The 25,190-nt window shown below is 43.3% G+C and overlaps 1 protein-coding gene across 6 annotated transcripts in view; it reads right to left on the bottom strand.

Moving 5' to 3' along the window:
• The window catches only part of baiap2b (BAR/IMD domain containing adaptor protein 2b), a 111,675-nt gene extending 87,596 nt beyond the window's left edge, over positions 1-24,079 (bottom strand). For 3 of the 6 annotated variants that reach the window (XM_039788596.1, XM_039788598.1, XM_039788597.1), the window contains exon 1: positions 23,801-24,079. In XM_039788596.1, coding sequence (XP_039644530.1) covers positions 23,801-23,848 — 48 coding nt within the window. In that variant the 5' untranslated portion in view covers positions 23,849-24,079. The remainder of the gene's footprint in view (positions 1-23,800) is intronic. The other 3 variants (XM_039788600.1, XM_039788601.1, XM_039788599.1) reach the window with 1 other exon arrangement.
• Positions 24,080-25,190: the final 1,111 nt, after the last annotated feature.

The raw sequence follows: 25,190 nt of genomic DNA, 5'->3' as shown, positions 1-25,190 counted from the left end.
GTCTTAATTAGCTTTGTAGCAATGGCTTGAATCTAACAGAGGTTCATTAATATTAAAAAGTTACGCACTAAAGCATTAACAGTCAGCATCATGAGATGTGACTTTCCTTCTCAGGTGATCCAGTTTTGGGAGATCAGAGCAAGAAGAGAAAAAGGCACAACAACAACAACGACAACAACTGAGTTATATGCATTTCAATCGCTCTCCCTCTTTCATAAAAGATGACCAAGTATGGGTGAGCACAAAGGCAGTGGAGCGTGTCCACAGCAGGACACACAACAAGCAGAGGTCCGTTAACTAGGAAAGGACAAGTATAAAGAAAAGAAGAAAATAATGAGTTGTATTCTCTGTTCATCTCTGCAGTGACTCAACCTCCCCCTCAGTCCAAGCTGCACTTTCACTTCTTGCTGTATCACCCAGCAATTAAAAAAAAAATAATAATAATTCTTTCTCTTTGACTAACTTTTCTAACTTTGCAACAACTAACAAGCAGCCTTTGGGTATTCAAGATCACATCAGCAGTGAGAGCAGGCCTTTATTAAGTACTAGCTCGGATAAAAAGGCAGCGAGGTGCTTTTAAGGTGAAATAGGTTCAAATATTTTACAGCGTGGGAGTAGAAAAGTAAGAAGACTGAAGTGGACACAGAGAACAGAGGGATGAGCATAAGGCAGGGTGGGAGAGGTGGGTACGTGTGAGGTTGACAGACATCTTTTCGTGGCTGCTCGCTACGAGGGACGCCTGCTAATGCCTGCCGGCTGACTCACAACAGTCACCTTGATATTCAAACTTTACCATGACTTCAGGGAAGTAGGAAGTAGGAAGTAGGAAGTAGGGCACGACGACGCCGGGGTGCAAGAACAAAAAAAAAAAAAAAGGCTGACTGCCCAGTGAATGAAGGGAATGAACAGCTTCAAGGTGCTCAAATCAGGTGAGGGGAAAACCACTTAGGAAGTGAAGATGAGTGGGACTTGGATTGCAACGTGCCGACGATGAATAGATCAGAAGTGGGACAGGATTTTGATCTATGTGAGACTGATTTCTGGATGGAAACCTCTGATCAAAAGCACCCTGCTATGGCTTCTCGAAGATGTTTCTATTGCTCCACAATGTCCGATACCATAATCACACACACAAAAGAAAGAGGTTAGTGACGTTTCTTTGTGCATTTCTGGAGGACAAACAAACCTATTTATACTGCAGATTCCCTCTCGCCCCACTCCCCCAGTATCTGGGTGCATTTTCTGTTACGTAAGGCATCGGCTGCTAAACAAACCAAGTCAGTGGAAGCGCTCCAGCAGCGGTAATCATCGCGGCGGCTGTACCAGCGCTTGGCAGGAAGAAAGAGATAATCAACAAAAGAATAAACAGAGAAGATGGAGAGCGGCCCGGTTCTCATGTCTAAATCAACAGATCTACAGAGAGACAGCGGGGGCCAGGGAATGGCTCTGTGACTAGGTGTGTGTGTGTGTGTGTGTGTGTGTGTGTGTGTGTGTGTGTGTGTGTGTGTGTGTGTGTGTGTGTTCATGCCTGTGACTGAGAGTGAGTGAGTGATGGGATGTGTTATGTAATCACTGTCGGACAGGTTGGGCCTCATGCATTTTTCAGTCTTCTGCTGAATCCGTGTGGCTGTCAGAATACTTTCAGTGTTCAGAGGGAGTTACTGACACGTGTGAATAAACACACGCGGATTTACACCGATACACAAGTCGGAAGAAGTGCATACAACACGACAAAAGACTTTTTTTATGCCGTGAAACTGATGATGCGTTAACAACGGTCACGGAACAGCTCATTGTACTGAACACCAGTTTGGTGCCAATTTGACGCTCTTGACCTTTTTCAAACTCGGTTCAGTCGGGCACAGAAAAATGTACCACTCTGCCCTTCACACACACACCCCACGAATATAGTAAAACGAACACACACACACACACACACACACACACACACACACACACACACACACACACACACACACACACACACACACACACACACACACACACACACACACACACACACACACACACACACACACACACACACACACACACACACACACACACTGTTAAAGCTGTGAATAATGTCCCGAGAAGACTGCTCTGATCAACACTGAAAATAGTCTGCACCTGTCAGTCCCCATCAGTGCTGCCCTGCACATGGTAATGATGCAACTAATTCATGAGATTTTTTTTTTTTTCCTCATTCGGTTTAGGGGACAATTTAATAGGATCATTAAGTTGGCCGGCCCTGGGATTTAATCCACTCTCAATCAGCTGAGCTTGTTCTTTCAGCATCAGGGACAGAGGCTGATTAGCATTCCACTGAATGAAAGACCATATCTGACCGAGTACACCGGTATATGAAAGGGATTACAAAGAAAAACGCTGCTTTGTCTCATTCGGCCCCATGTGCTTCGGCCATGCGTTTTAATTGACCGGCTAATCGCCTCAATAATCAGATGCCCAAAAACTTGATGACAATACAAGCATTGTGTTATCACGTTGCAGCGTTGGGGGAAAAAAGGCTCCCATGAACGTGCTTAGATAGATAGATAGATAGATAGATAGATAGATAGATAGATAGATAGATAGATAGATAGATAGATAGATAGATAGATAGATAGATAGATAGATAGATAGATAGATAGATAGATAGATAGATAGATAGATAGATAGATAGATAGATAGATTTTTATTTACGGGTCATGCCACTAAGTGGCCCATCCCACACAGAATTACATGATACCAATACAACAGTAACTAATTTAACAGCGTCCGGTCCAATGTCCACACACACACACACAACATACTCTACTTTGCACAAAATAAAATATAAAGAAAACATATTACAGCAGCCACAACACAATATAGTAACCCAGGGGCGGACTGGGACAAAAATTCAGTCCTGGCAATTCCGTCCCTTACCGGCCCAATTTCAGACTTGGACATTACTGTATTTCGCTGCATTATTGCAAAAACCCAGGCTCACGTTAGATTATGGCAGCAGCAGCATGAGGCGCACTTACTGAAATAATACACACAATTCATAAAACCTTCAAATAAAACTACCATGGCACCATCTTAGAATAGAATGGAAATGCTTGTATAAAACATAATATAAGATACTTAAACAACAAAAACACCAAAAGTACGAAGCTTTTATTTTGAAAAGTAGAAGCCCAATGGCAGTAGGCAGGAAGCTGCAGGCTGCAGCCTTACAGTCTTGCATATTTTTGTCAACCCAGTGTGATACGCCAGTGTTGCCGCATTTTTGTCTCATATTCCATCAATCTATAAGTTCTAAGTTTTGGTTTGTTCCAAACATCAACAGTCCACTTCTCTTTTAAAGCTTTAATGCTGAACTTTTTGTGTTGGTGTTGGTGTTGGTGTTGGTGTTGGTGCGCAATCACAGAAGGCTTGTATCATGTGGACGCGCCGACAGTGTTATTGTCATTATTTACAATTACACAAACTACGCACTATAGCTTTAACAGCTGGAAGCCAAATGGCAGCATAGAGCAACACATTCTGCTATGTTGAAACAGTCATCGAGATACAAACAGTGATGAAGATAACGCATGATTTCTGTTTGCGGATCTCAGTTTGGTTCCAACCACAGATGCTGATACACTGGTTTTATTCATCCATTAGGCAGCATTGTGTAATGACCTGGATTCCTAACAGCCTAAATACACAGCGGAGCTAATCACTGAACACTTTGAAATGTACCATGAAGCATATCACTGATCCCACGGGCAAGAGAGAAATATTATACTAATTATACGCTGACTCAAGACCAAAGTGAAACTAACCTTTTGAAGGGCGAAGTGTGACAAGATGGTTTCACCACATCTCCATAAAGATAAAGGAAGAGGTTTTTGTACGATGAAGGGTTAGTTTTGAGCACGACTTTTAGAAAACATGAATCACATGTTGGCAAGAAAACAAATATTTGTTAAAAGGCAAAATATGTGTCAAATCAATCTGAATTAGGTATTATGGTCCTGCAGCAAAATCTTACTTTTGTAAAGAAGGGGCAGGACTTTATAAGCATTATGCGTCTGCCTGTGGCTTCTCAAACTCATCCTTTTTTTCCGTGTTTTGATTGAATCAGATTGATATGTATATGATTGAGTTTTATATTTGGGTTTTACTTGATTTTTTTCTCTTTAAAAGTATGTTGATTGTTCGAGATGAATACAAAACTAAAAACCGAACTAATGTTGAACTGCTGCTCAACAATAAAAATAAAAAAAGACTTTAGTCAAGTCAGCTTTATTGTCAATTTCTTCACATATAGACATGCAGAGGAATCGAAAGTTCGTTTCTCACCATCACACGGTAAAAAAGCACAACAGATAAGACGTGACATTCTAACACAAGAGTAAAAAAAAATTAAATTGCTCAACAGATAGGGACATTTTCCATAATACTAAAACAATAAAACGGCAACAATATCACAAGACAAAAAAAAATACAAGAATGTCACAAGTAGCAAAAATTGTTATACGAGGTGTTGTGGTAGAGCAGAAAGATGTGCAAAAATGCAACAGCAGCAACTTCAGAGTCCAGAGTTTTTGTGCAAAAAGATGCTGTGTACAAAAACTGTAAAACTTGTGATGCACTGCATCCAAACCCGTTTCACACTGCGGCGCGTCTATCTCCTGAGAAAAATGATCCCGAGGATTGTTGTCGTACTCTTCGTTTCCCCAGCTGAAACCCAGCTGCCACTGTGGCTCTGACAGACGGCTAATGTGAGGAGAGGGAGATGGAAGAGGTAGCAGCGAGTCCTCAACACCAAGGTTAACAGATCCATCAGAGCATCACGGCAGCGCGTAGACAACATGTCCCATGACATACGAGTGATGTGGAACACAGTCAGAGGTTATTCAAGCCATTAATAATAAGGGGAGGTATGAAGAAAATAACATTTCTCTGAAGTGTTTATGATACAGATAAAAACACACACACATAAGAATCGTGTATTTCTGCGTAGACACTACTCAAATCTCTAATTCTAGTTAGCAAAACCAAAATGTACCCAGTGCTCAATGTTGTCAAAGTTAAAGTGTGAAGAATCCAAGCCCTGCCAGAATTAAATCCTCTAAAAATACCCGGATAAATATACTTGTTGGTATCGAATTTTTCCTACTTTGATCAGTCAAGGAAGGGAAGTAAGGAAGCAGGGAAGGAAAGTAGTGAGGACATACGATACATAAAAGAAGTGAATACATAAGAAAAGAAGGTAGAATGGAGGGAAGGAGAAACAGAAGGAAGAAGAGTAGAAGAGAAACTAGGACGGAGGGGGGGGGGGAGAGAAATACAGAAATGATGATGAAAATGAAGTCTAAATCTGCAAAAATTAAATCATAGCCCCCAGGCAACAAAGAAGTATAATAATTTGAGCCTTGTGGAGAAAATGTTGAAAATGAAAATGTTAAAATAAAAGTACAAGTACAGCAGTTTACTGGGCCTATACGTGAGTAAAACCCTAGTACTTCCCACACGTGTAAGCGCACTCGCAGCTAAATGAAAAAAAAAAAAACGAGCATAAGAAAACCAGCAGCGTTCAGAACATTATGACCTAGCTGGCTCTGCCAACACAGTGTAAGGAAGGCAGTCTGTGTGTGTGTGTGTGTGTGTGTGTGTGTGTGTGTGTGTGTGTGTGTGTGTGTGTGTGTGTGTGTGTGTGTGTGTGTGTGTGTGTGTGTGTGTGTGTGTGTGTGTGTGTGTTCGTTTTACTATATTCGTGGGGTCCAAAAACCGGGGAACATAGTATACTTGTCTGCACAGCCTTGTGAGGCCCAAAATGCTGGACCCCACAAGGTTAAAAGGCTGTTTGAGGGTTAAGACTTGGTTTTTGGATTAGGGTTAGAATTAGGTTATGGTTAGGGTGAGGGTAAGGGTTAAGGTTAGGCATTTAGTTGTGATGGTTAAGGTTAGGGTAAGGGGCTAGGGAATGCATTATGTCAATGATGGGTCCCCACAAAGATAGTGAAACAAACGTGTGTGTGTGTGTCTGTTGGCGGCAGGAGACGAGTGCGTCGGGGTGAGTCACAGCCTACATAAACAGCAGCAGGTTCATATCATGTCGGGGCGTAAATTACTGTAAAGCCAAGCCAGCCATGTGGCGCCATTAGAACCTGCTGCGCCGCTTGCTGCCAAACAGATTATCCAGCAAGAAGGGACCTGGAAACCCTAGCGAAGGAGGGAGGGACAGGGACAGACCAGGTGGAGACAAAGAAATTAAAAATAACCGCGTGAAAGCAAGTGGCTTCAGGCAACGGATTCATATTTCTGTTCTAAGTATTCACACAATGACAAAGACTCTTCTCTGACATGTTCGTCTGAAGCCGTCATCGATGCTCTCTTTTCGGAGTCACCACACTCCTTTGACAAAAACTATCATTTTAGCTCGCAGATTGTTTCGTTTGTTTGGATTGTTGGGCGACTTTGGTGAATCCGAACTAACCCTCCAAACCACCAAATTCGCACAACGACACGAACAGATTTAGAGTTATACATTTTGGATATTTTCACAGCTTTACCGTGCAGTTAGACACGGCCCTTAACGACGGGGAACTGAAGCCGTTGTCTCTGTTTTCTTTAAAGCCACCAGACTCCTTTGGCAGAAACGGTCATTTTACCGAGCAGAACATGCCACCTAAGACGATTGGGATTGGTTTCAAGAAATGCAAACATACCGGGGTTTTTTCAGAATGTATCTGTGGTGTAGCCAGACCTTACTCCATAGCACGATAGAGCTGGCAATGCAAGACTAATAAAGTACTGACACCAGCTTGCTGAATCTTCCTCTTCTATTCAAACTGAGCTCTCCATCGCTGCCTTCATTTTATCTTTCACAACTAAAAAAAATAAGATCTTGCCTGACATGATGCTGCTCCGTTGGGCTGGGATTATGGGGCGTGTTACAACCGAACCAGGAAAGAAAATGCCTCTGCACTCAACTGGATAGACCTACAACCAATCAGAGCAACAGATAGACCTACAACCAATCAGAGCAACAGATAGACCTACAAGCAATCAGAGCAACGGAGTATGTGACATTGCCGAATCCCGTAGGAAGGACGGCAAAAAAGTCTCTCTTCTTTCCGAACGACAAATGCCTCGATCGCGGTTCTCTGTTCCTCTTTGAAAATGAATGCTCTGTCCATCTCTTCTATAACAGACGTGATGGCAGCCATCTCTGTTGTAAACTAATTCAACCCGAGCGCTCTTTGGATGACGTGGTCGATTACGTTCCTGCTGATCATCTGTCCATCATCGTATAAAGCCCGCCCCCTGACAATTTGATTGTTCCGGAAAGCTCTGGTTGGAGCATAGTCGCTCCACAACGGATCAAGTCCAGAGCGAACTTCCCGACCTCAAATGTTGTGGGCGGGGGCTAAGTTTGGCTGGCATCCTGGCTAACTAAGATCACCTCCTTCTCTCAAAACAGAGGATCCGACGATGGCACCGCAGGAGGTGACATCATACGAAGTTCAATGGAAGGGAAAAAATAAACACATCACTGTAATCACCACAGAGTCAACAGTTTCAGTGTTGATAAGTAAGTTCACCTTTTGTTGCCCTGCTGTTTAGAAGTGTGTGAACTGGACGGGATATGAAGGTTAACCAGATTACACACACACACACACACACACACACACACACACGAAAGGTGGGCGCCCTGGAAACGGGGAGGGCTCCTGCTGCACTGGGGTGTGTTTGGCTACCACTCACAAGTCAAGGTGACCGCTTGTCATCGAGTTTTACTCTGTGTGTGTGTGTGTGTGTGTGTGTGTGTGTGTGTGTGTGTGTGTGTGTGTGTGTGTGTGTGTGTGTGTGTGTGTGTGTGTGTGTGTGTGTGTGTGTGCATATGACACAGCTCTCCATAAACTGCCACCACACTCCCATTCCTCACCGTGTCCAAGTGTCGGCTGGTGTACAAACACTCATCACTCACACTCTTGAAAGCACAGAAGCAATTTTCCGTCACCGCATGACGTTTTCAATCAAACAGCACAGGTAATGTCCTGCCCAAACACAAATACTCCGCTTCTATCAGTCCTGCTTCAACGTACAAACACAAATGGAATTGGATTTATCGCAACAAGTCCTCCAAATCTCATCTTACAACTACATAGGTGGTTTTTTTCCCCTCCAATACGACCAACAGGAGCGTTTTCCTTCCTCATTTCTAAACCAGTGGTTCTCAACCTTTTTGATAGCCTGACAAGACAGACCCACATCCAGATGTTGGGTCTGGGAACGCACCATTGGCAGGGCTCAATCCGAAGGGGCGGGATAAACGGTTGTCTTTTAAATTCCCTCTGCACGCAATAGGATAGCGCTACAACCAACCAGAGCAACGAAGAAGGTAGCGAAGCTAGTTGATGGATTAAACTTTAAACTCCGAACACATCTTCCTTTTTTAAGAATGACTTCAGTGGCGTTCTTTGTTCTTTTCTCAAAGAAAAGCTGAACTCCAAGTCTTCCAGAGTCGCGGCCAAAGCCGATTCCAAAGACCGCTGTTCGCCAGCAGCAGCAGCCATCTTCTTTGTTTTCAAGGAGCAGGGAATTCACGCGGAACCGTCGCAACTCTGCCGTCATTATGTTAAGCCCCGCCCACCGACTCTATACACGATGTGATTGGCCTGACTAGAGTTTGGTCTTTCCAGCTCGCAAGCCAACGTAAAGTTGCTCGACTGACCCTGGCTGCAAATTACATTTGCTGCCACGAGGGTGCGTCTAGATTTCTAGGCTACCTTTTTGAGTCGCGACCCCCCGCCCCCAAAATAATATGGTTGGTGTTCACGACCCCACACCTCCTTCCACAACGAGAGAAAGAGCTGCAAACAGATACAAACAGCTGTTTCTACACCTACACCTGCTGATTTTGAGTGATTTTTGTGAATGCTCTGCTACACGTAAACTAATAATGCTTTGGTTTAATGACCGTTTAGTTTTAGCAGCTACAACCTAGCCTTGTCCAATGTGCTCCAGCCTCTATGGATTTTTTTTTGAAGTTTGTGACTTTTCCTCTCTCCCTGAGCCGCCTTCACACCCCCTTTCTGTGAACGAAGCTCTGAATATAACACACGACTTGTACCAAACTCACACCATAATGTAAAAAACATTCCTCAGTCTAGTCTAGTTATGTTATTTCATTTTTCTTTCTCCACAACCATCTGGCGACCCCCAAAAAATTATCCTTGCGACCCCCTTGGGGGTCCCGACCCCCAGGTTAAGAACCACTGATCTACACGACAGAACGTTGTGGTGTTAAACGTGTCGCAGTTTGGTTAGGTTTAGGCACACAACTGGTGAGGTGACTGTGAGGTGCCTTTTAGAAGAACAGCCTTTGGGCAAAATGCTTTGTCTGAAGGCTGGTAAGTTCTGGAACAGTATCCCCATCAGTGTTAGGGAATGTCCGACATTAATAATTTTTAAAACCAAACTTAAAGTGTGGCTTAAGTTACAGATGTAAATTAGCCCTGTGGCTATAATCCGGCGTGTTTATGTCTGTTTTTGTTGTTTCAATGCAGATGTTCATTAATGTGCATTGTCCCTATCAAATAAAAGGATTAATAATAATAATAATAATAATAATAATAATAATAATAATAATAACTACATAGTTAAGTTTAGAAAAAGCCGAGTTGTCCAAATAACATCTTAATACTTCATATGACCGGATGCAACAATCCCTGTTGATGTGTGTGGTTTGTTATCTTACTAAACAGTAGCTCAGTGAAGCCCTCTCTTTAGTTAAAGCCACATTCCACACGTCTTACAGTCCTGTTGAACTGTGTGCTTTATCAGAAACTTCTACCGATAACCAGAGAGGCGTTTTTATTCCCACGAACACTGACGGAAACTTTCTAAACAATACAAAGGGATTAGACTGGATGCCTCATCGCCTCAACTGCATTAGCCCTTACTTCATGAATGGGTTAACATAGCACGTAACCAAAAGTATACCAAGCTCCATTTAAGGCTCATCATTTCAACAAATTGAGGAGAAAAACCTTTCTGAGCTACAAATGTTGCAATCTAAATGAACTCAGTAAGGCACAGTGAAAGCACAGGCTCTCAATGTTTTGGAATGTATGTGAAAGTTTGAATAGCTGTAATAAAAATGTTTTTCTCGCCCTCACGTTAGGCTGAGGTGACAGGTTTCATAGTCTCGAATTGCCAGCAGGGGCGGGGCCAAAAAGGGGACATGGGGTGGCACCGGCCCCCCCTGATATATGATGGCCCCCCACAATCCATTGGGCTAGAGTGCTGTCAATCTGACAATTGTGATTCCCAGTGGATCAGAGTACTGTCACCTGGCTGCCTGTGCTGACAATCTTCCCAGCCCGTGTCACATGACCAATTAGATCTGTAACAATTAAAAATTTTGTTTTACAATTAATTGTCTCAGAAATAATTGCGATAAACAATATAATGGTCTGTTTCGGTAATTTTTTTAAACAAATTAAAGTTCTGAATGAATCCCAGGATCCATCTTTTGGTTATATATCTACCACGGTCAGATGATGTAATAACACAAATACACAGCCTATGAAGTAAACCACATCTCTTTATTATCATAAAACATTTCTTACTGTTCCCCCTTGTCATTGTTGCTATGAAGGTGAACTAACTAAACAATTACCAGTCATACGGCTTAGGACCTTAGCTGATGTTAGCAATTAATTGCGGTTAAACAAAGAAACAGACAATTAGATAATTATGTAATAATTGTTACAGGCCTACCAATTAATGTTTCCATGACGACTATCCAAAATTCTGATACCATGGAACCAGCACTGGAATTTGTTTTGTTTTTTAAAGTGGCAGACTGAGTCTTCGGATATACAATTTGTTTAAAATGAAAACAAGTGAAACTAATGATGATGTTTTGATTAGCAGAATTACATGATGTTGTTCTATCCTATCCAGTGTTTCCTATATTTCTAAGCAGATTTTCGTTGCTGTATTCTGACAAAATCCCCGAAACGTAACGTCGTCGATATAGACACAACGTGTCTCCCCTCAGCGGCTCATTCACAGCCTGCTGTATTACTGAAAGCAGCTTGTTGTTGCAGATGCCTGCAGGCAGCCCCGCAGCACAGCCGGCTACAGAGGAACCCACAAACATCTCCGTCTTCATCAAACAATGGAAACGCAGATATAGTTGACTCGTGGAGGTATACTGTATATTTTATAAATGTTTACTGTACTTTTATACCCAAACTAACTTAAGAAAACAAAAACTCAGACACGCACAGATAAATAACCATCTTATTTAATGTGGGCAAAAAAAAAGCAGTTGTCAGCATGCAAACTACAAACACCCACACTCTCTAGTTTGTAACTTCCAAAGATAAATGTAATGGCAATTTTTCTGTACTAGACTTCCATCAGGCAAAAGGCATTAATACTTAAAACTGTCCCCTCGCAAATTTTGATGCGAATGCTAAAAGAATTGTGAACCTCATCCATTTAGGTTCACAATACATTTTGGCCCACAGCAGAAGACATGAAAGGGGAGAGAGAGATGGGGGGGAATGACATGCAGCAAAGGGCCGCGGGTCAGAGTCGAACCCTAGGCCTCTGCGTCGAGGAGTAAACCTCTGTATATGGGCGCGCGCTCTACCAGGTGAGCTACCCAGCCGCCCACTCAAAGCAGAACTTGGCAGATATGGCGACTTTGACGCTCAGAAACTCCCACAGAAGCAGACAGTTTCCACATTCAGACTGTGAAACAGGTTGGGAGTCGGCCGTGTGATTGTCTGCTTTTGATCTGCTTAGTTCTACATTAGCTAAGGAACCTTTCGCTGACTATTTTTAGGGCTTTATGTGGCCCAAACTGAGTACAAAAGCTATTTGAGACATGCAATAATACAGTCAAAATATTTACTTTTTTTATTAAAAAGGTGCCCTGCCACATGTATTTCATGACTTGTCTGAATTCCTACCATGGACTCTGTAACATTTTTGTGGAAAAAATGCCTTGGTTACCTTGTTTCAAGTCCTTCTAGCGTGGTATAGAAAGCCAGCAGGAAGACTCAGCTCGATTTGTGCCAGTTCTCATTAATATTCAACAAGTTAAGCTGTTTGAATCTGATTGGCTAACAGCTAGCCAATGAGAGCCTGGCTATCAGCAACCCAGCCCAACTGGGCGAGCTCATGAATAGTAATGAGCTCAGGCAACATGATGTCAGTGCTTATTTCTGTTCAGTGGCTAGAGCTGACAGAGGAGGCAGCAGTTCATTTTCACATTCACAACATAAAACAAACACATATGGACCTAACAGATTTCAAAAAAATGCAAGTAAAAACGGTTTTGTGTGGCAGGGCACTGTTAAATAAAAGCATGTCAATAAACTACATGTCTGGCCCTTAATGAGTTTCTCATTTTCCAGTGCGGCTCTTAGAGAAGTGGAGTTTGGAGTCTGTTGAAGCCCACAAGAAACACACGGTTCGATCTCCCCGTACTTGCACAAACTTCTTAGATAAACTGCATGCATCCTTACATGTATATACTCAGGGCTCTGTGTAGGCTAGTCAAGTTCTTCCTCACCAAACTGGGGAAATCAGTTCTTAATGGACCTGCCTTTGTGTGCAGAAACTAGGGCGGTCCTCGACTAAAGAAATTCTTTGTCGACTAACACTCGTATGATTTTGTCGACAAAATTTTTTTTGGGGGGGGGATTTGGGCCTTTATTTGTATAGGACAGCTGAGGACGTGAAGGGGGAGAGAGGAATGACATGCAGCAAAGGGCCGCAGGTTGGAGTCGGACCCGCGGCCACTGCGTCGAGGAGTAAACCTCTATATATGGGAGTGCGCTCTACCAGGTGATCTACCCAGGTGATGTACCCAGGTGCCCCCGACTAGTCGATTTAACGGACACATCTGTACAAGTTTCTCCACAAAATGACAGGCAAAAGCAGGCTTTAAATCTTGTGCTCACCATGAGTTTCTTGGAAATAAGTCTTTCAGCATGAAAAAGCATCAAAAAATGACTAATCAATGAAATAAATCTTAGTCGATGAAGACCAAAACAACCGACTAATCGACTACGAGGGGGCAGCCCAAGCAGAAACAGTCATTTTGAAATACGGTGGGCTCTATCTTGCACCCGGCGCAGCGCGGCGCAAAGCCCGACGCAAGTGTCTCTGCTAGTTTAAGACCGACGCAGGTGTGTTTCCTGTCCAGCGCCCGCGTCTTTTAAAATAGCAAATGCACCTGCACCCATCTGTGCGCTGGTTTTACAGGGAGGTGTGTTCAGGTGCATTCTGGGAGTATTGCTATCTTGAGGCAGCGGGAAGTGATCGCGCCATTGACCAACAAAAACCTGGTCTAAAGTCAAAAACGCAGCATTTCATTGGTATTTTAACAGCAAATTAGTAAAATGCGTCTAGGCTCGTGCACAGCGCGCGCAGCAAACAAATTCCAAATAAAAATATTACAATGTAAAATAGTATTATGATATGATCTGCTTGTGCGCTTTCACTTCACGTAAGAGCAGATCAGTTTTTTCTCCTGAAAAAAATCTCTCCCTCCTGCTTAGAAAATCCTCCATCATAACAGCAATGCTCCAAGGTCCAAACGCGCCTGGCTTTTAAAGGGAATGGGAGATGATCTCTGATTGGTTGATTGCATGTTACGCCCCAAACACACCTCTGATTAATGAAGACACTAAGTACAACCCTTTAGGACCAGGCGCCTGGCACACGGACCCTTTCGTCCACCGTTAAACTAGCAAAAGTGGATTCGCACACGCCCTAAACACACCTGCGCCAGGCACTTCACGCCGTTGTTGTTAAAATAGGGCCCTATAGGTCTTTCCCTTAATTGGAAACATAGCGCCTAGCCCAAACCCTGAAGAACTAAAATATGTAGACAGGCGTCCACAAACATTTGGCCGTATTGTGTAACATTCTTAAACCAGTCCCAAGATGAATTTTGGTGGTCAGAAAACCCCTTCCAGTTGTTATTTTGCCTGAATGATGCTGCCCTGCGGAGGATTTCTAATACCTTAAACACTTAGTGCCGTTTTATTGAGTACACCCGGACACATGCATGCATTGTGCATTAAAATGAGAAGCAGCAGACACCATTATTGCTTATGTGGGAAAAAAGCCATTACAGTATATACACTGTATGTGGGGGTGATAAGCTGATGCATATACATTATGTCCATTAGCGTTTTGCTTCTGTCCCTCATTATTCTGGTTTTCCCAGGAAATGGACATTATTTGCTTCTGCTCAGCCAGCGTGACAATAGCCGCGCTAAAGCTGCACTGCTCCGACGCCCTCAGGAGATGTAAATTCAGTGCCTATCTGTTGTGTGTGTGTGTGTGTGTGTGTGTGTGTGTGTGTGTGTGTGTGTGTGTGTGTGTGTGTTAGTACGAATGTGTGTGAACTCAGCCAATTTCCCTTTCAGATGAGCTCTTATCTGCATGCCGGCGAGCGCAGGCAAGAGCCAGCAGCCCCTATTCCACAGACGCAGCTTTAGAAGGAGGCAGGATGGAGGGAGGGGGCACTTCCGCCGCCATATATGGAAGTGCTGGAATTCCCCCCATGACAGGGCAGCCCATTTCTATTCCCCTCACGTTTGGCTCCTACCACAGGCAAGCTGACAGAGTGGCGGGAGAGGCGAGAGCGTGGAGGTGGAGGGAGGGAGGGAGTCTCCACCGCCACCACGTGAGCCAAGCTGATCATCGTCATCGCCTCAGAGTGACGCACCGGATTTGATCTATACACAACCCGTTTTATATTTACACGCGTCCATGCGAACGAGCATGTGCTCACACAAACCCGTATGTTCACAGTGCAGGTGTTCGTTCACACATAGGAATGGCCAGCTCAGGATTTTATAGATTTTATTAAAATGACAGGGAGCGATTCATTTTGGCAACATTTCCTGTGCAAAGACACAACGTACAGAGTTGTATCTGCACGCGGGATGCCAGGATGTGTTGCATAGGGTGTTTGGCGTTTTAAGCCCCCAACGTCGTCTGCAGGCAGCGCTGCATGGAAGGCACTAGGGTTAGGGTTAAGGTTAGGTGCCTTGAAATCGACGGTCGCAGCGCTGCCTTGAAGTCGACATTGAGCGTTGCATAGCATACAGGTGTGTGTGTGTGTGTGTGTGTGTGTGTGTGTTGTGTGTGTGTGTGTGTGTGTGTGTGTGTGTGTGTGAGAGATGAAATTTGAAAGGTTGCAGACTAGTACGGCAGTGAGATAATGGTGCATTTCATCGTCCAATCCCCTTAGCACACCTCGTCATCCCTTCTTGTCCTCTTCCGGCCTCAAATTACAGATTAAATTTCCCCTTCTGGAGCTACATCTCCTATCAAACACACACACACACTCTCTGATACACAAATACACATACTGCAGCGGAAAATTACAGCTTTTTTTCTTGCCTCTCTTTCAGTCCTTTCCCTGACTTAATTTCTGTCTAATTAGAGTCAGAGAAGAACAGCGGATCTACACTCCTGTCTCCTCACCCTCCCATTTATTGTGTTCCGTCCTCTGTCTGTCTTCGGAGATCTGTCCCAGTAACTTTCCTTTCATCCTCTGCCAACCTCCTGCTCCCCGACAGCCTCCACCTCTCCTCTCCTCTCTTTCCCTCCAGCTCAAGTTGGATAACTTACAGATGTGCTAACGGCTGCTGACGTACTGCACACACACGCAGCAGATGCCAACAGTTATGTCGGATGACAGCTACGAGAGCTGTGCTGTAAGAAAGCAGTCGGCGGATTCTAAATAATAAAAAAGGATATCAGTGTACACTCCTGCACCTGTTTTGGGCTGCTGCCTTCTGGATGTTGATTTTGGCTCCAGCCCGTGCTTAAACCAAATCTGTATAAATCAAGACAAACAACTGGGTACATTTTGCTCTTTGTTGGTGTACTTGTTCCCACAGATAACTGGCAAAATGTGCCCAATAATATATCACGTCGAAGCATTTTTAGCTCCAGCGACAAGCCTTCAAAAACATCAACTGCCACGCAATGAAAGAGAAAGGTCTGCTTTCTAAACTCTGCATTGTGAATCGGGCTGGGCATCGTTCAAAACTATTTAATACCAGGCGGTACAGATACTGGGACTTCTATACCAGTTCCTGGTTTCAAAACCAAATTTTCTAACAAAAATTACACATTAGGGTACAAATCTTTTCTTCCCAGCTCCTTTCTTTCCACCACCATAGTCAAACCTCTCGAAATTCAACAAGCACGCGTGAGCCGCGTCTCTGCGCGTCACGTAGAGTCGAATATTCGATGAGTCGATCGATGGAGCCCGATTCGACTGACAGTCTCACAGTCTCGTCCAGAATCTTCGGTTCGAACTGGACTTTACGGTGCTGCGAAGATTCGTGTAACGTTGCAGCTCCTGGTATGAGACGTTGTGAAACCTGCCGGTTTACACCAACGAGACGGGGGATCATCTCAAACGTTTTCTCTTTTTCCACCGCTTTGCTTTAACGCTGCTTGTGCTCTTCAGTCACTCTCTAGCTCGCTCGACCACATACTGGGCTCGCAGGTTCACACCGCTACAGCGTTCTAAAAATCGGTTTTGCGCATCTTTGAAGCCTTTAATAAAACTGGGTAAATAAATCCAACCGCCACATGACAGATTTAAGTTTCACTTACCGTGATCCGTGACCGACTGTCACCCCCATCCCCCACCCACATGACTCGACAATTCTGATTCAAACTACAAAAACCCCTAGTCAGGGACGACCCCTACAACACAATGCATGACGCAGGTTAAAGTGTGTGACTTTAACGCTGTAGCCTTTGCTACCCACCTGCAATGCTCCCCTCTTACATAACACACCCCACAACGCCGTCCGAGAACGTCACGATGACGCTGCCCGAAGATCAGTAGCGAGGCGTGAAGCTAGAACAAAGCCCGGAGCTCGAGGAGGCCGACAGCGTTGTGCAGGGACGGGAGCACAAAGCCAGCGGCGTGGCTCTGAACAGAGACAAAAGAGGTGAAAGCAGTGTGACTAATCAAGAGGGGAGAAATCATTGGTTTGAAACAATCCCAACTGGAGAAATCCTGCCTTGAGCGCAGCATTTTTTGGATTCAATATGCTTCCCTCCACATGAGAACGGAGGCTAGAGGCTTGGTTTCACCTCAAATGAACTCACACCAATGGAAAACGTAGCAGAGCAGCTCAGCCTGCCTGGTCAGCACCGAGGCTGCACATGACGCCGAGGCATCTTTTCATAGCGTAGAAGAGGGAAGAGGAAAAACATACTGATAATGGAGCTATCTGCCCAAAAAACAAAAAAAAACTCCCTCCCTCCTTCAGTCCATCCACTGCTGCACACCGAACAGACGCCCTGCCACTCACCTGCAGCGCTTGGCCTGCAACAAAAGCTGTGTGCTAGGCTAGCATCTGGGCTGGAGAACACGCAACCAACAGCCCATAACTCTGATAAGACAGCATCCTAGATCACCATCCCATTAAATATTTATGATAGAGCTGCAAAGACTAAATCGATGAGTTATCAAATGTTAAATTAATCGCCAACTATTTTGATAAATCGATTGATCGGTTGGAGTCATTTGTTATGAAAGAAACGTAAAAATTCTCTGATTCCAGCTTGTTAAATGTGAATATTGTTGTAGTTTCTTCTCTCCTCTGCGACAGGAAGCTGAATATCTTTGAGTTGTGGACAAAACGAGACGTTCGAGGACGTCATCTTGGGCTTTTTGGGAAACCCTGATCCACATTTATCACCGTTTTCTGACATTTTAGAGACCAAACTTATTAAACAAAATTATTCAACCGATAAATCAACGATGAAAATAATCGCTTGTTGCAGACCAAATTAATGTAAAACTGGCTGTGGTCATTGTGCAAACTTTATAATATACGAGTTCTACCTCAGTACGGTTGAGAAAACAGCTGGAAAACTACTATTCATGGCTGTAATTCTCTGTTTTATGTATACATTGGAATGAAAGGGCTCTACAGGAGGAAGAAACCTGAGCAGACTGTACTTGTGTGACTGCTGGGTAGTATTACTCATAATCCCCACACATTGGACAAAAATCCCTCTCTTGAGAACAAATAGTTTTGGCACTGCCATAGTCTTGTGGAGGTTGGACTTGAAAATATGACAATATTTACGGAGGGATGTGTGGCTGCAGTCACTTGAGGGTGACGGTGACACTTAGCCAATACAAATAATCTCAAAAAAAAGGACTGATGCTGTTTTATAACGCTTCTGAGACAAGTGAATTGACAGCTTGTGTAAAAGCTTCACAACATAAAAAAAAATAAAGTGATTTGGTTTATTTGTACAGTTGAACATCCTAACAGGAACACGGACTCAATAACACTCAAAAAACAAGCTGAACATCACCGCCACCAAGATTCTTATGTTTTCTAACAACAGAAAATATGCCTTGCCATTTGTTGTTTTGACCAACCAGCTGTTGAAAACCCAAAGATAGGCTATTAAAGCTGTAGTGCGTAGTTTCTGTCGTTGTAGTTTCACTTTAATATCAATATCGGCCACACCCGATTAGATCTGTAACAATTCAAAATTTTGTCGTGCAATTAATCATCTCAGAAATAATTGCGATTAACAGTATAATGGTCTCTTTGGGTCAAATTTAAAAAAAATATATTTATTTATGTATTAGTTTTTTTAAAACAAGTTCTGAATAAATCCCAGGATCCATCTTTAAGTTATATATCACTGTCATGTGACCCAGATGATGTAATAACACAAATAGACAGCCTATTAAGTAAATGCCTCTTTATTATCATAAAACATTTCTAACTGTATTCCCCCCGCTTCGTCATTTTTGTTGATATGATCGTGTTTAGGGTCAAGTGCCAACAACTAACAAGTGAAATAATAATAAAAAGATATAATCCGACCAATAATCACATATATAATTACAATTTGGCATATCTAAACGCAATCGACAATTACCAGTCATAAGTCTTAGGACCTTAGCTGATGTTAGCAATTCATTGCAGGCAAAGCGATTATTTAAAAAAACTTGACAATTATGTAATATTTGTTATTGGCCTACACCTGATACTATCTGGCCACGGAACGCCTCGAGATCCTCCACGAGGAGCTGGAGGACGCGATGGGTAGAACAACTCAAACACACACTGTACAAAAGGAAGCACGAAGAATCGATCAATTGATCAGCTGATCTCTCTCTCTCCGATAATCCACTCCCCCCATCGAACCCAACCTGGAACCAGCCTCGCCTCTCCCCGACTCTCTCGAGCTTTCATTCAACAAACAGAGCCTGCAGCACTGTTGGGATTACAACGCTTGGCTGAATACACTCCTGAACAAACACACACACACACACACACACACACACACACACACACACAGATGGCACTTGTTCAGCAACCACAACAACCTGAGGAAACACAGTTTACACACACATTGTCAGTAGGTATTGAGCGTTACTTAACGCTTCAATCCACACCCACCCTCTTCATTATTTGCATTTTCTGATGGGACATCGCGTGTCATTACAGAGCCAGATACAGTGCCAGCCACTCATCAGTACAGTATGGCTGCTGACTAACACACACACACACACACACACACACACAATATATACAGTCGTGAGACACTGCCCCCACACACGCATTCACCAGTGTGAGTCATCCAAAAAAATTACATTCAGCAGCTCTCGTTTCAGCGGCACAGCAGTGAGGTTAGGGCTTTGGTCCTCTACAGCTCTCGTGTTCTGGCAGCTGATCGTCGAACAAACAGCACACACTCATAAAAACTAAAATCACTGTTTATCCAGCGCAGGGTCATCGTGCTCACTTCGCATGGTTACTGCCACCTGGGAGTAATTGCTCTTCTCCTGCCCGGTAATGGTAGCTGCTGGGGAGAGTTATTCAAATATCAATTCTCTATTGATAAACCCACCTCGTATTTATGCTTTTGGCTACACAAAACTCTCTTCAATCGCAGCACAGAGGACGCCGACTCAACGCAGTTGAGCACAAGTCATCCCTGGGAGAAGAAAATACAACTTATAACTCCTGACAGGATTTAGGTATCCAAAATGTACGTCCAATATCAGCCAATCGGCACGATTGCCCATATATGTAGGTCTATTTCGATGCAGATTAAAAACATTTTCTAGCAACTCACATATGGACTGAGCGACGTTGGCACTCAAGAGTACTTTCAAAGATTATTCGATTAGTTGTCAACTATTGAATTAATCTAAAACTATTTTGATAATAGAGTAATTTCCAGCTTGTTAAATGTGAATATTGTTCTAGTTTCTTCTCTCCTCTGTGACAGGAAACTGATTATCTTTTGAGTTGTGGACAAAACGAGACATTTGAGGACGTCATCTTGGGCTTTTTGGGAAATACCGATCCACATTTCTCACCATTTTCTGACATTTTAGAGACCAAACAAACTGATCCATTAAAATCGAACAAATTAGCGACATATTATTCGACAATGAAAATAATCGTTAGCTGCGGCCCTAGTTGTGATATTAGGTTGTGTAATAGATGTTCCTGATCCCCCATCTTTGTGCTGCATGATTTAAATCTTTGACATTTGCCGCCTCTACCTTCTCTCCTCAGTGAGAGGACGGACTATCTGATGGGAGCCTCTTCATCTGCCATGCATTTAATGAATTAATAAAGAAAACACACACACACACACACACACACACACACAACACACACACACACACACACACACACAAAAACACCAGCAGCAGCAGCGATTGCCACACCAGCGAGCATCGGTCTCCTCCAATCAGCGGCCAGCAGAGGGTCAAGCTGGCAGCGGCGCTCTGTTTCCCCTCGCTCCTGCTGACTCCATAATGATGCAGCCTGCTGATGGCAGGAAGGAGCCCCACTGCTGCATTTCGGCATGATGGCATTTTCATACTACTCCCCTCTCCTCCCAAGACAGTGCAACCACGGCTGGAACTACCGATTATTTTCATTGTAGATTAATGTGTCGGTCATTTTCTGGATGAATGGAGTAGTAGTTTGGTCTCTAAAATGTCAGAAAATGGTGAAACATGTGGATCGGTGTTTCCCAAAAAGCCCAAGATGACATCCTCAAATGTCTCGTTTTGTCCACAACTTAAAAGATATTTATTTGTTGTTATAGAGTAGAGCTGGGCAATATATTGATAATATATCGATATCGATAAATGAGGCTAAATATGGTCTTACATTTTGGATATCGTAACATGTGTCACAGTGTGACAAAAGTGTTGGGTTTTCCTGGTTTTAAAGGCTATACGGTAAAGTGATGCCATTTTCTGTACTTATTGGACTGGTCTGTTATTTGCCTTCACCCACTTAGTCATCGTATCCACATTACTGATGAATATTTATCACGAATCTCATTGTGAAAATATTTTGAGGAAGCACCAATAGTCAGCCTCGACATCCATGTATTTGGTCAAAAATATTGGGATATTTGATTTAATCCATAATCGCCCACCTCTATTATAGAGTAGTACTAAAAAAAAAAAAAAAATCATCATCATCATCATCATCATCATCATCATCATCATTATTATTTTACAAGCTGCAAATCCTCAACATTTGTCAGGTTTGTCGTTTTTGATTGATAAATGACAATCAACTAGTCACTTCAGCACTACTTTTCATACAGAAACTGCTTCATGATACACCGTAGTCCCAGCCCCCCCCAATTCAGTTTAGGTTCTGTCCACCTTCCTCCACTTCCTCCTCCTCCTCCTCTTCTTCACCTTTCCAGCTATTAGCGAGCCAAAGAAACCTCCTACAGGCCACAACATCAGGCGCCTACTCCTTGATCACCATTGATCCCTAATTAGAGCCTCTTCAGGGACCGAGCGGGCTTGTTGGAGTTGGCGCGCGCGCGCGTGTGTGTGTGTGTGTGTGTGTGTGTGTGTGTGTGTGTGTGTGTGTGTGTGTGTGTGTGTGTGTGTGTGTGTGTGTGTGTGTGTGTGTGTGTGTGTGTGTGTGTGTTTCCATGTATCTTAAAGTTAACCCCAATCTGAAATGACTCCAATCATTGTCATGGTAGCCTCTGAAGTCTCATTTTCAACATCCTGCCTCGTGTTCAGTCATATTGCGATATTACGATATCCAAACTGTAGAGTAACACCTCTCAGCTCCTCCTCCTCCTCCTCCTCCTCCTCCTCCTCCTCCTCCTTCTGCTGAAGAGAAGCTTTGTTGTAGAAATAACAATGGAGGACCTGAGAGTTTGTCACCTTTTGCCTCTCACGTTTCAACAGGTGCAGGGAGGTAAGTTTAGTCGGTGTCGAGAGTTTTAGAATACCTCCGACTTTGTAGCAATTCAGTGTTTTCTTGGCTCCTTCCTCCGACTCGAGTCATCTAGCTGCATCGGTATTGAACTATTGAACCTAGCATCACGGCTTGTGATTCCAATTTGAGGCAGGGGTGGGGCTATAAAATGGGGGGGGGGGGGGGCGGGGCACCTGCTCCACCTCAATATCCAATGGGCTAGATTGCTGTCGATCTTACAATTGGGATTACCATTGGATCAGTGTAGGCTACTATCACTTGGCTGCCTGTTCTGACAATATTCCCAGCCCTTGTCACACGACCTATATGTTTCCATAGTCTCGCATTGACAGACCTTCCTCCACAGCGCTGTGGAGGAAGGTCCGGCTAGTCCAAACCCAATCAATGATGTGCTCTCCCTCACACAGGTAACATCTAAACCAGCTGTTTGCAGGAAAGGGGGAGGGGGTGACAGCTTCTCCTCTGCAATGTGGGAGCAACTTGAACCCAACTGCCCCGAGGCAAGCTGTCAGCTTGGTCGCAGCGAGATAGATCCACGGGACAGACCGTTGCACCATTAGGGCTGCAGCTAACAATTATTTTCATTGTGGATCAATCTGTGGGTTATTTTTCTGGATTAACGGATTAGTGGTTTGGTAAGAAAACGGTGAAAAATGTGGATCAGCGTTTTCCCAAAAATCCCAAGATGACATCCTCAAAATGTCTCGTTTTGTCCACAACTCAAAAAAGATTCAGTTTACTGTCCCAGAGGAGAGAAAACACTAGAAACATATTCACATTTAACAAGCTGCAATCAGAGAGTCTTTGACTCAAACCGATGAACTGATTATCAAAATAGGTGGCGATTAACTCAGTAGTTGACAACTAATCGATTAATCTTTGCAGCTGTGTGCACCATTATTGCAAAAACAGCATCAGAGTAAGCAGAGATAAGAGGAGTGGTTGGGTGCTTTAAACTAATCAATGAGTCCTTTCACTGCCAGTGATCAGACTGCTGCTCAGTTCACGGATTAGATTACTGGTCTTGCTGCTGTAATTTGACTTGAGAAAGTGATTTGACGACCTCGCTTTGGGCTCTAATAACTTGTGACAAGCTTTATGAACATTTTTATCAGGCTATATAATGAATCAATGAATCAGTTCACCTTTAAAGGCAAACAATCAGCTGCATGTGTAGACTAACATCAGTCTCTGGGAGCTAGATTTACGACCAAGTGGTCTCAGATGTGTATCAGCATTTTCTAGAAAAAAATAAATAAATAAATAAAAATAACTCCTGGTGACTGGAAATGATTTCTTTCTAATTCCATCCTAACAGAACAGGCAGTTCTGACAAGACATGGGCTAAGAAGTCAACTTGGTCAAAGTTCTCCTTTGTGTGTCCTTTGAACCAGCCGTAGCCTACAGCCTACCGGTGCAGCAGGTGTCCCTCCGCGGCAGGAGGACGTGTGCTCATCGGCAGGGGAAACAAACTACCAAACATGCCTTCTCACCTTGTAGACATTCTCGGTTATACGGTGCACCTCGTCGGTCCGGGACATCCTCGCTGGAGCGTCAGTCAGAACCACAAACTATGAATTCCCTTTTTTTATTATGTCAGGCTGAGATGGGGTTTTTTTCCTGGGAGAAATAGCGAAAGGTGTTGGCGGGGAATCGCGTCTCTGGTCCGCCGGAGACAGAGAGAGAGAGAGACAGGCTCGTCTGTCCGCGGGATCCTTGCTTTTATAGGAAAGTCCTCCGCTGCGCCCACACCGGCTCCCCCACGCAGCCAGTTACAGTCCGCGGCTGTCGGCTGGAGCGCAGAGGCGGACTCACTTCAAGAGGGGCGGTGCTACCTTCACGGGAGGTGGTAAATATTAAACTTCAGAACTCCTCTATTCCTGGTGAAAACATAGGACAAGTTCTGTTAGATATTTTAATGTTTCCTACATCAACGCAAGCATTTTTTTTATATCCATCCATCCATCCATCCATCTTCTTCCGCTTATCCGGTGTCAGATTATTTTGTTTATAAGTAAGTAAAGTTAGGGACCAAATAAAATGGCATATGTGTATCTTTGAATCTGACCATTCTGAGGTAAAGAAAGAAAAGTATATTGTGTAGGCCTATAGTGTTTTGTACAAGTTTTTATTATTAAAATAAAACATTGTATAGAAATATGTAAGTATAAACATATATTTTATTAAATATAAATGTAAATAGCTATGATATATATATGATATATATATATATATATATATATGATATATATATATATATATATATATATATATATATATATATATATATATATATAAAACCCTAAAAGCCTTGATAATCTATATTTAGTGTTTCCTGAAAAAAGTCAGCATCTAGGCTATCAATATTTTTTAGGACAGACCATTTTTGGCATCTTCACAAATTTTGTGCAGGGCAAGAAATGTGCAAAAAGTCAAAGGCTTGAAGTCAGGTTGACAGTACTTTCTCCTTAAATAAATCATCACTAATTTTGTCCTAGTCATTTCATTTAAACATCAATTATGTTTTCTCCTCTTGCCACTCTTCTTTCTGCTTCTCGTATTAGCATTACTTATCTATCATAAGTAGCCTAATGACTAACTCCAACCAAAAAAAGCAGCACAAAGTGTCACACTTGGACTTTACGGTGAGTCAATGAATGCAGCACAGCATTCTTTTTTAAAGAGCCACGCCTCCTCCGCTCTGTCACACGCTGCCCACGCGCCGCCTCTGCTACGACCATTCAGAACAGAAGACCTGACCCAGCACCTCCAGACACCTTAAGCCTGTTCAATACTGTATGATCATATCTATCCAAAAATCAAATCGCTATGATATGTTCAGGATATTCCTAAAGGCACCTTCCCTCAAATAGGCACGTGCCG

The sequence above is a fragment of the Perca fluviatilis genome, chromosome 21 (assembly GCF_010015445.1).
Source record: "Perca fluviatilis chromosome 21, GENO_Pfluv_1.0, whole genome shotgun sequence".
NCBI classification, from domain to species: domain Eukaryota; kingdom Metazoa; phylum Chordata; class Actinopteri; order Perciformes; family Percidae; genus Perca; species Perca fluviatilis.
This window is presented reverse-complemented; position numbering and strand designations above follow the sequence as displayed.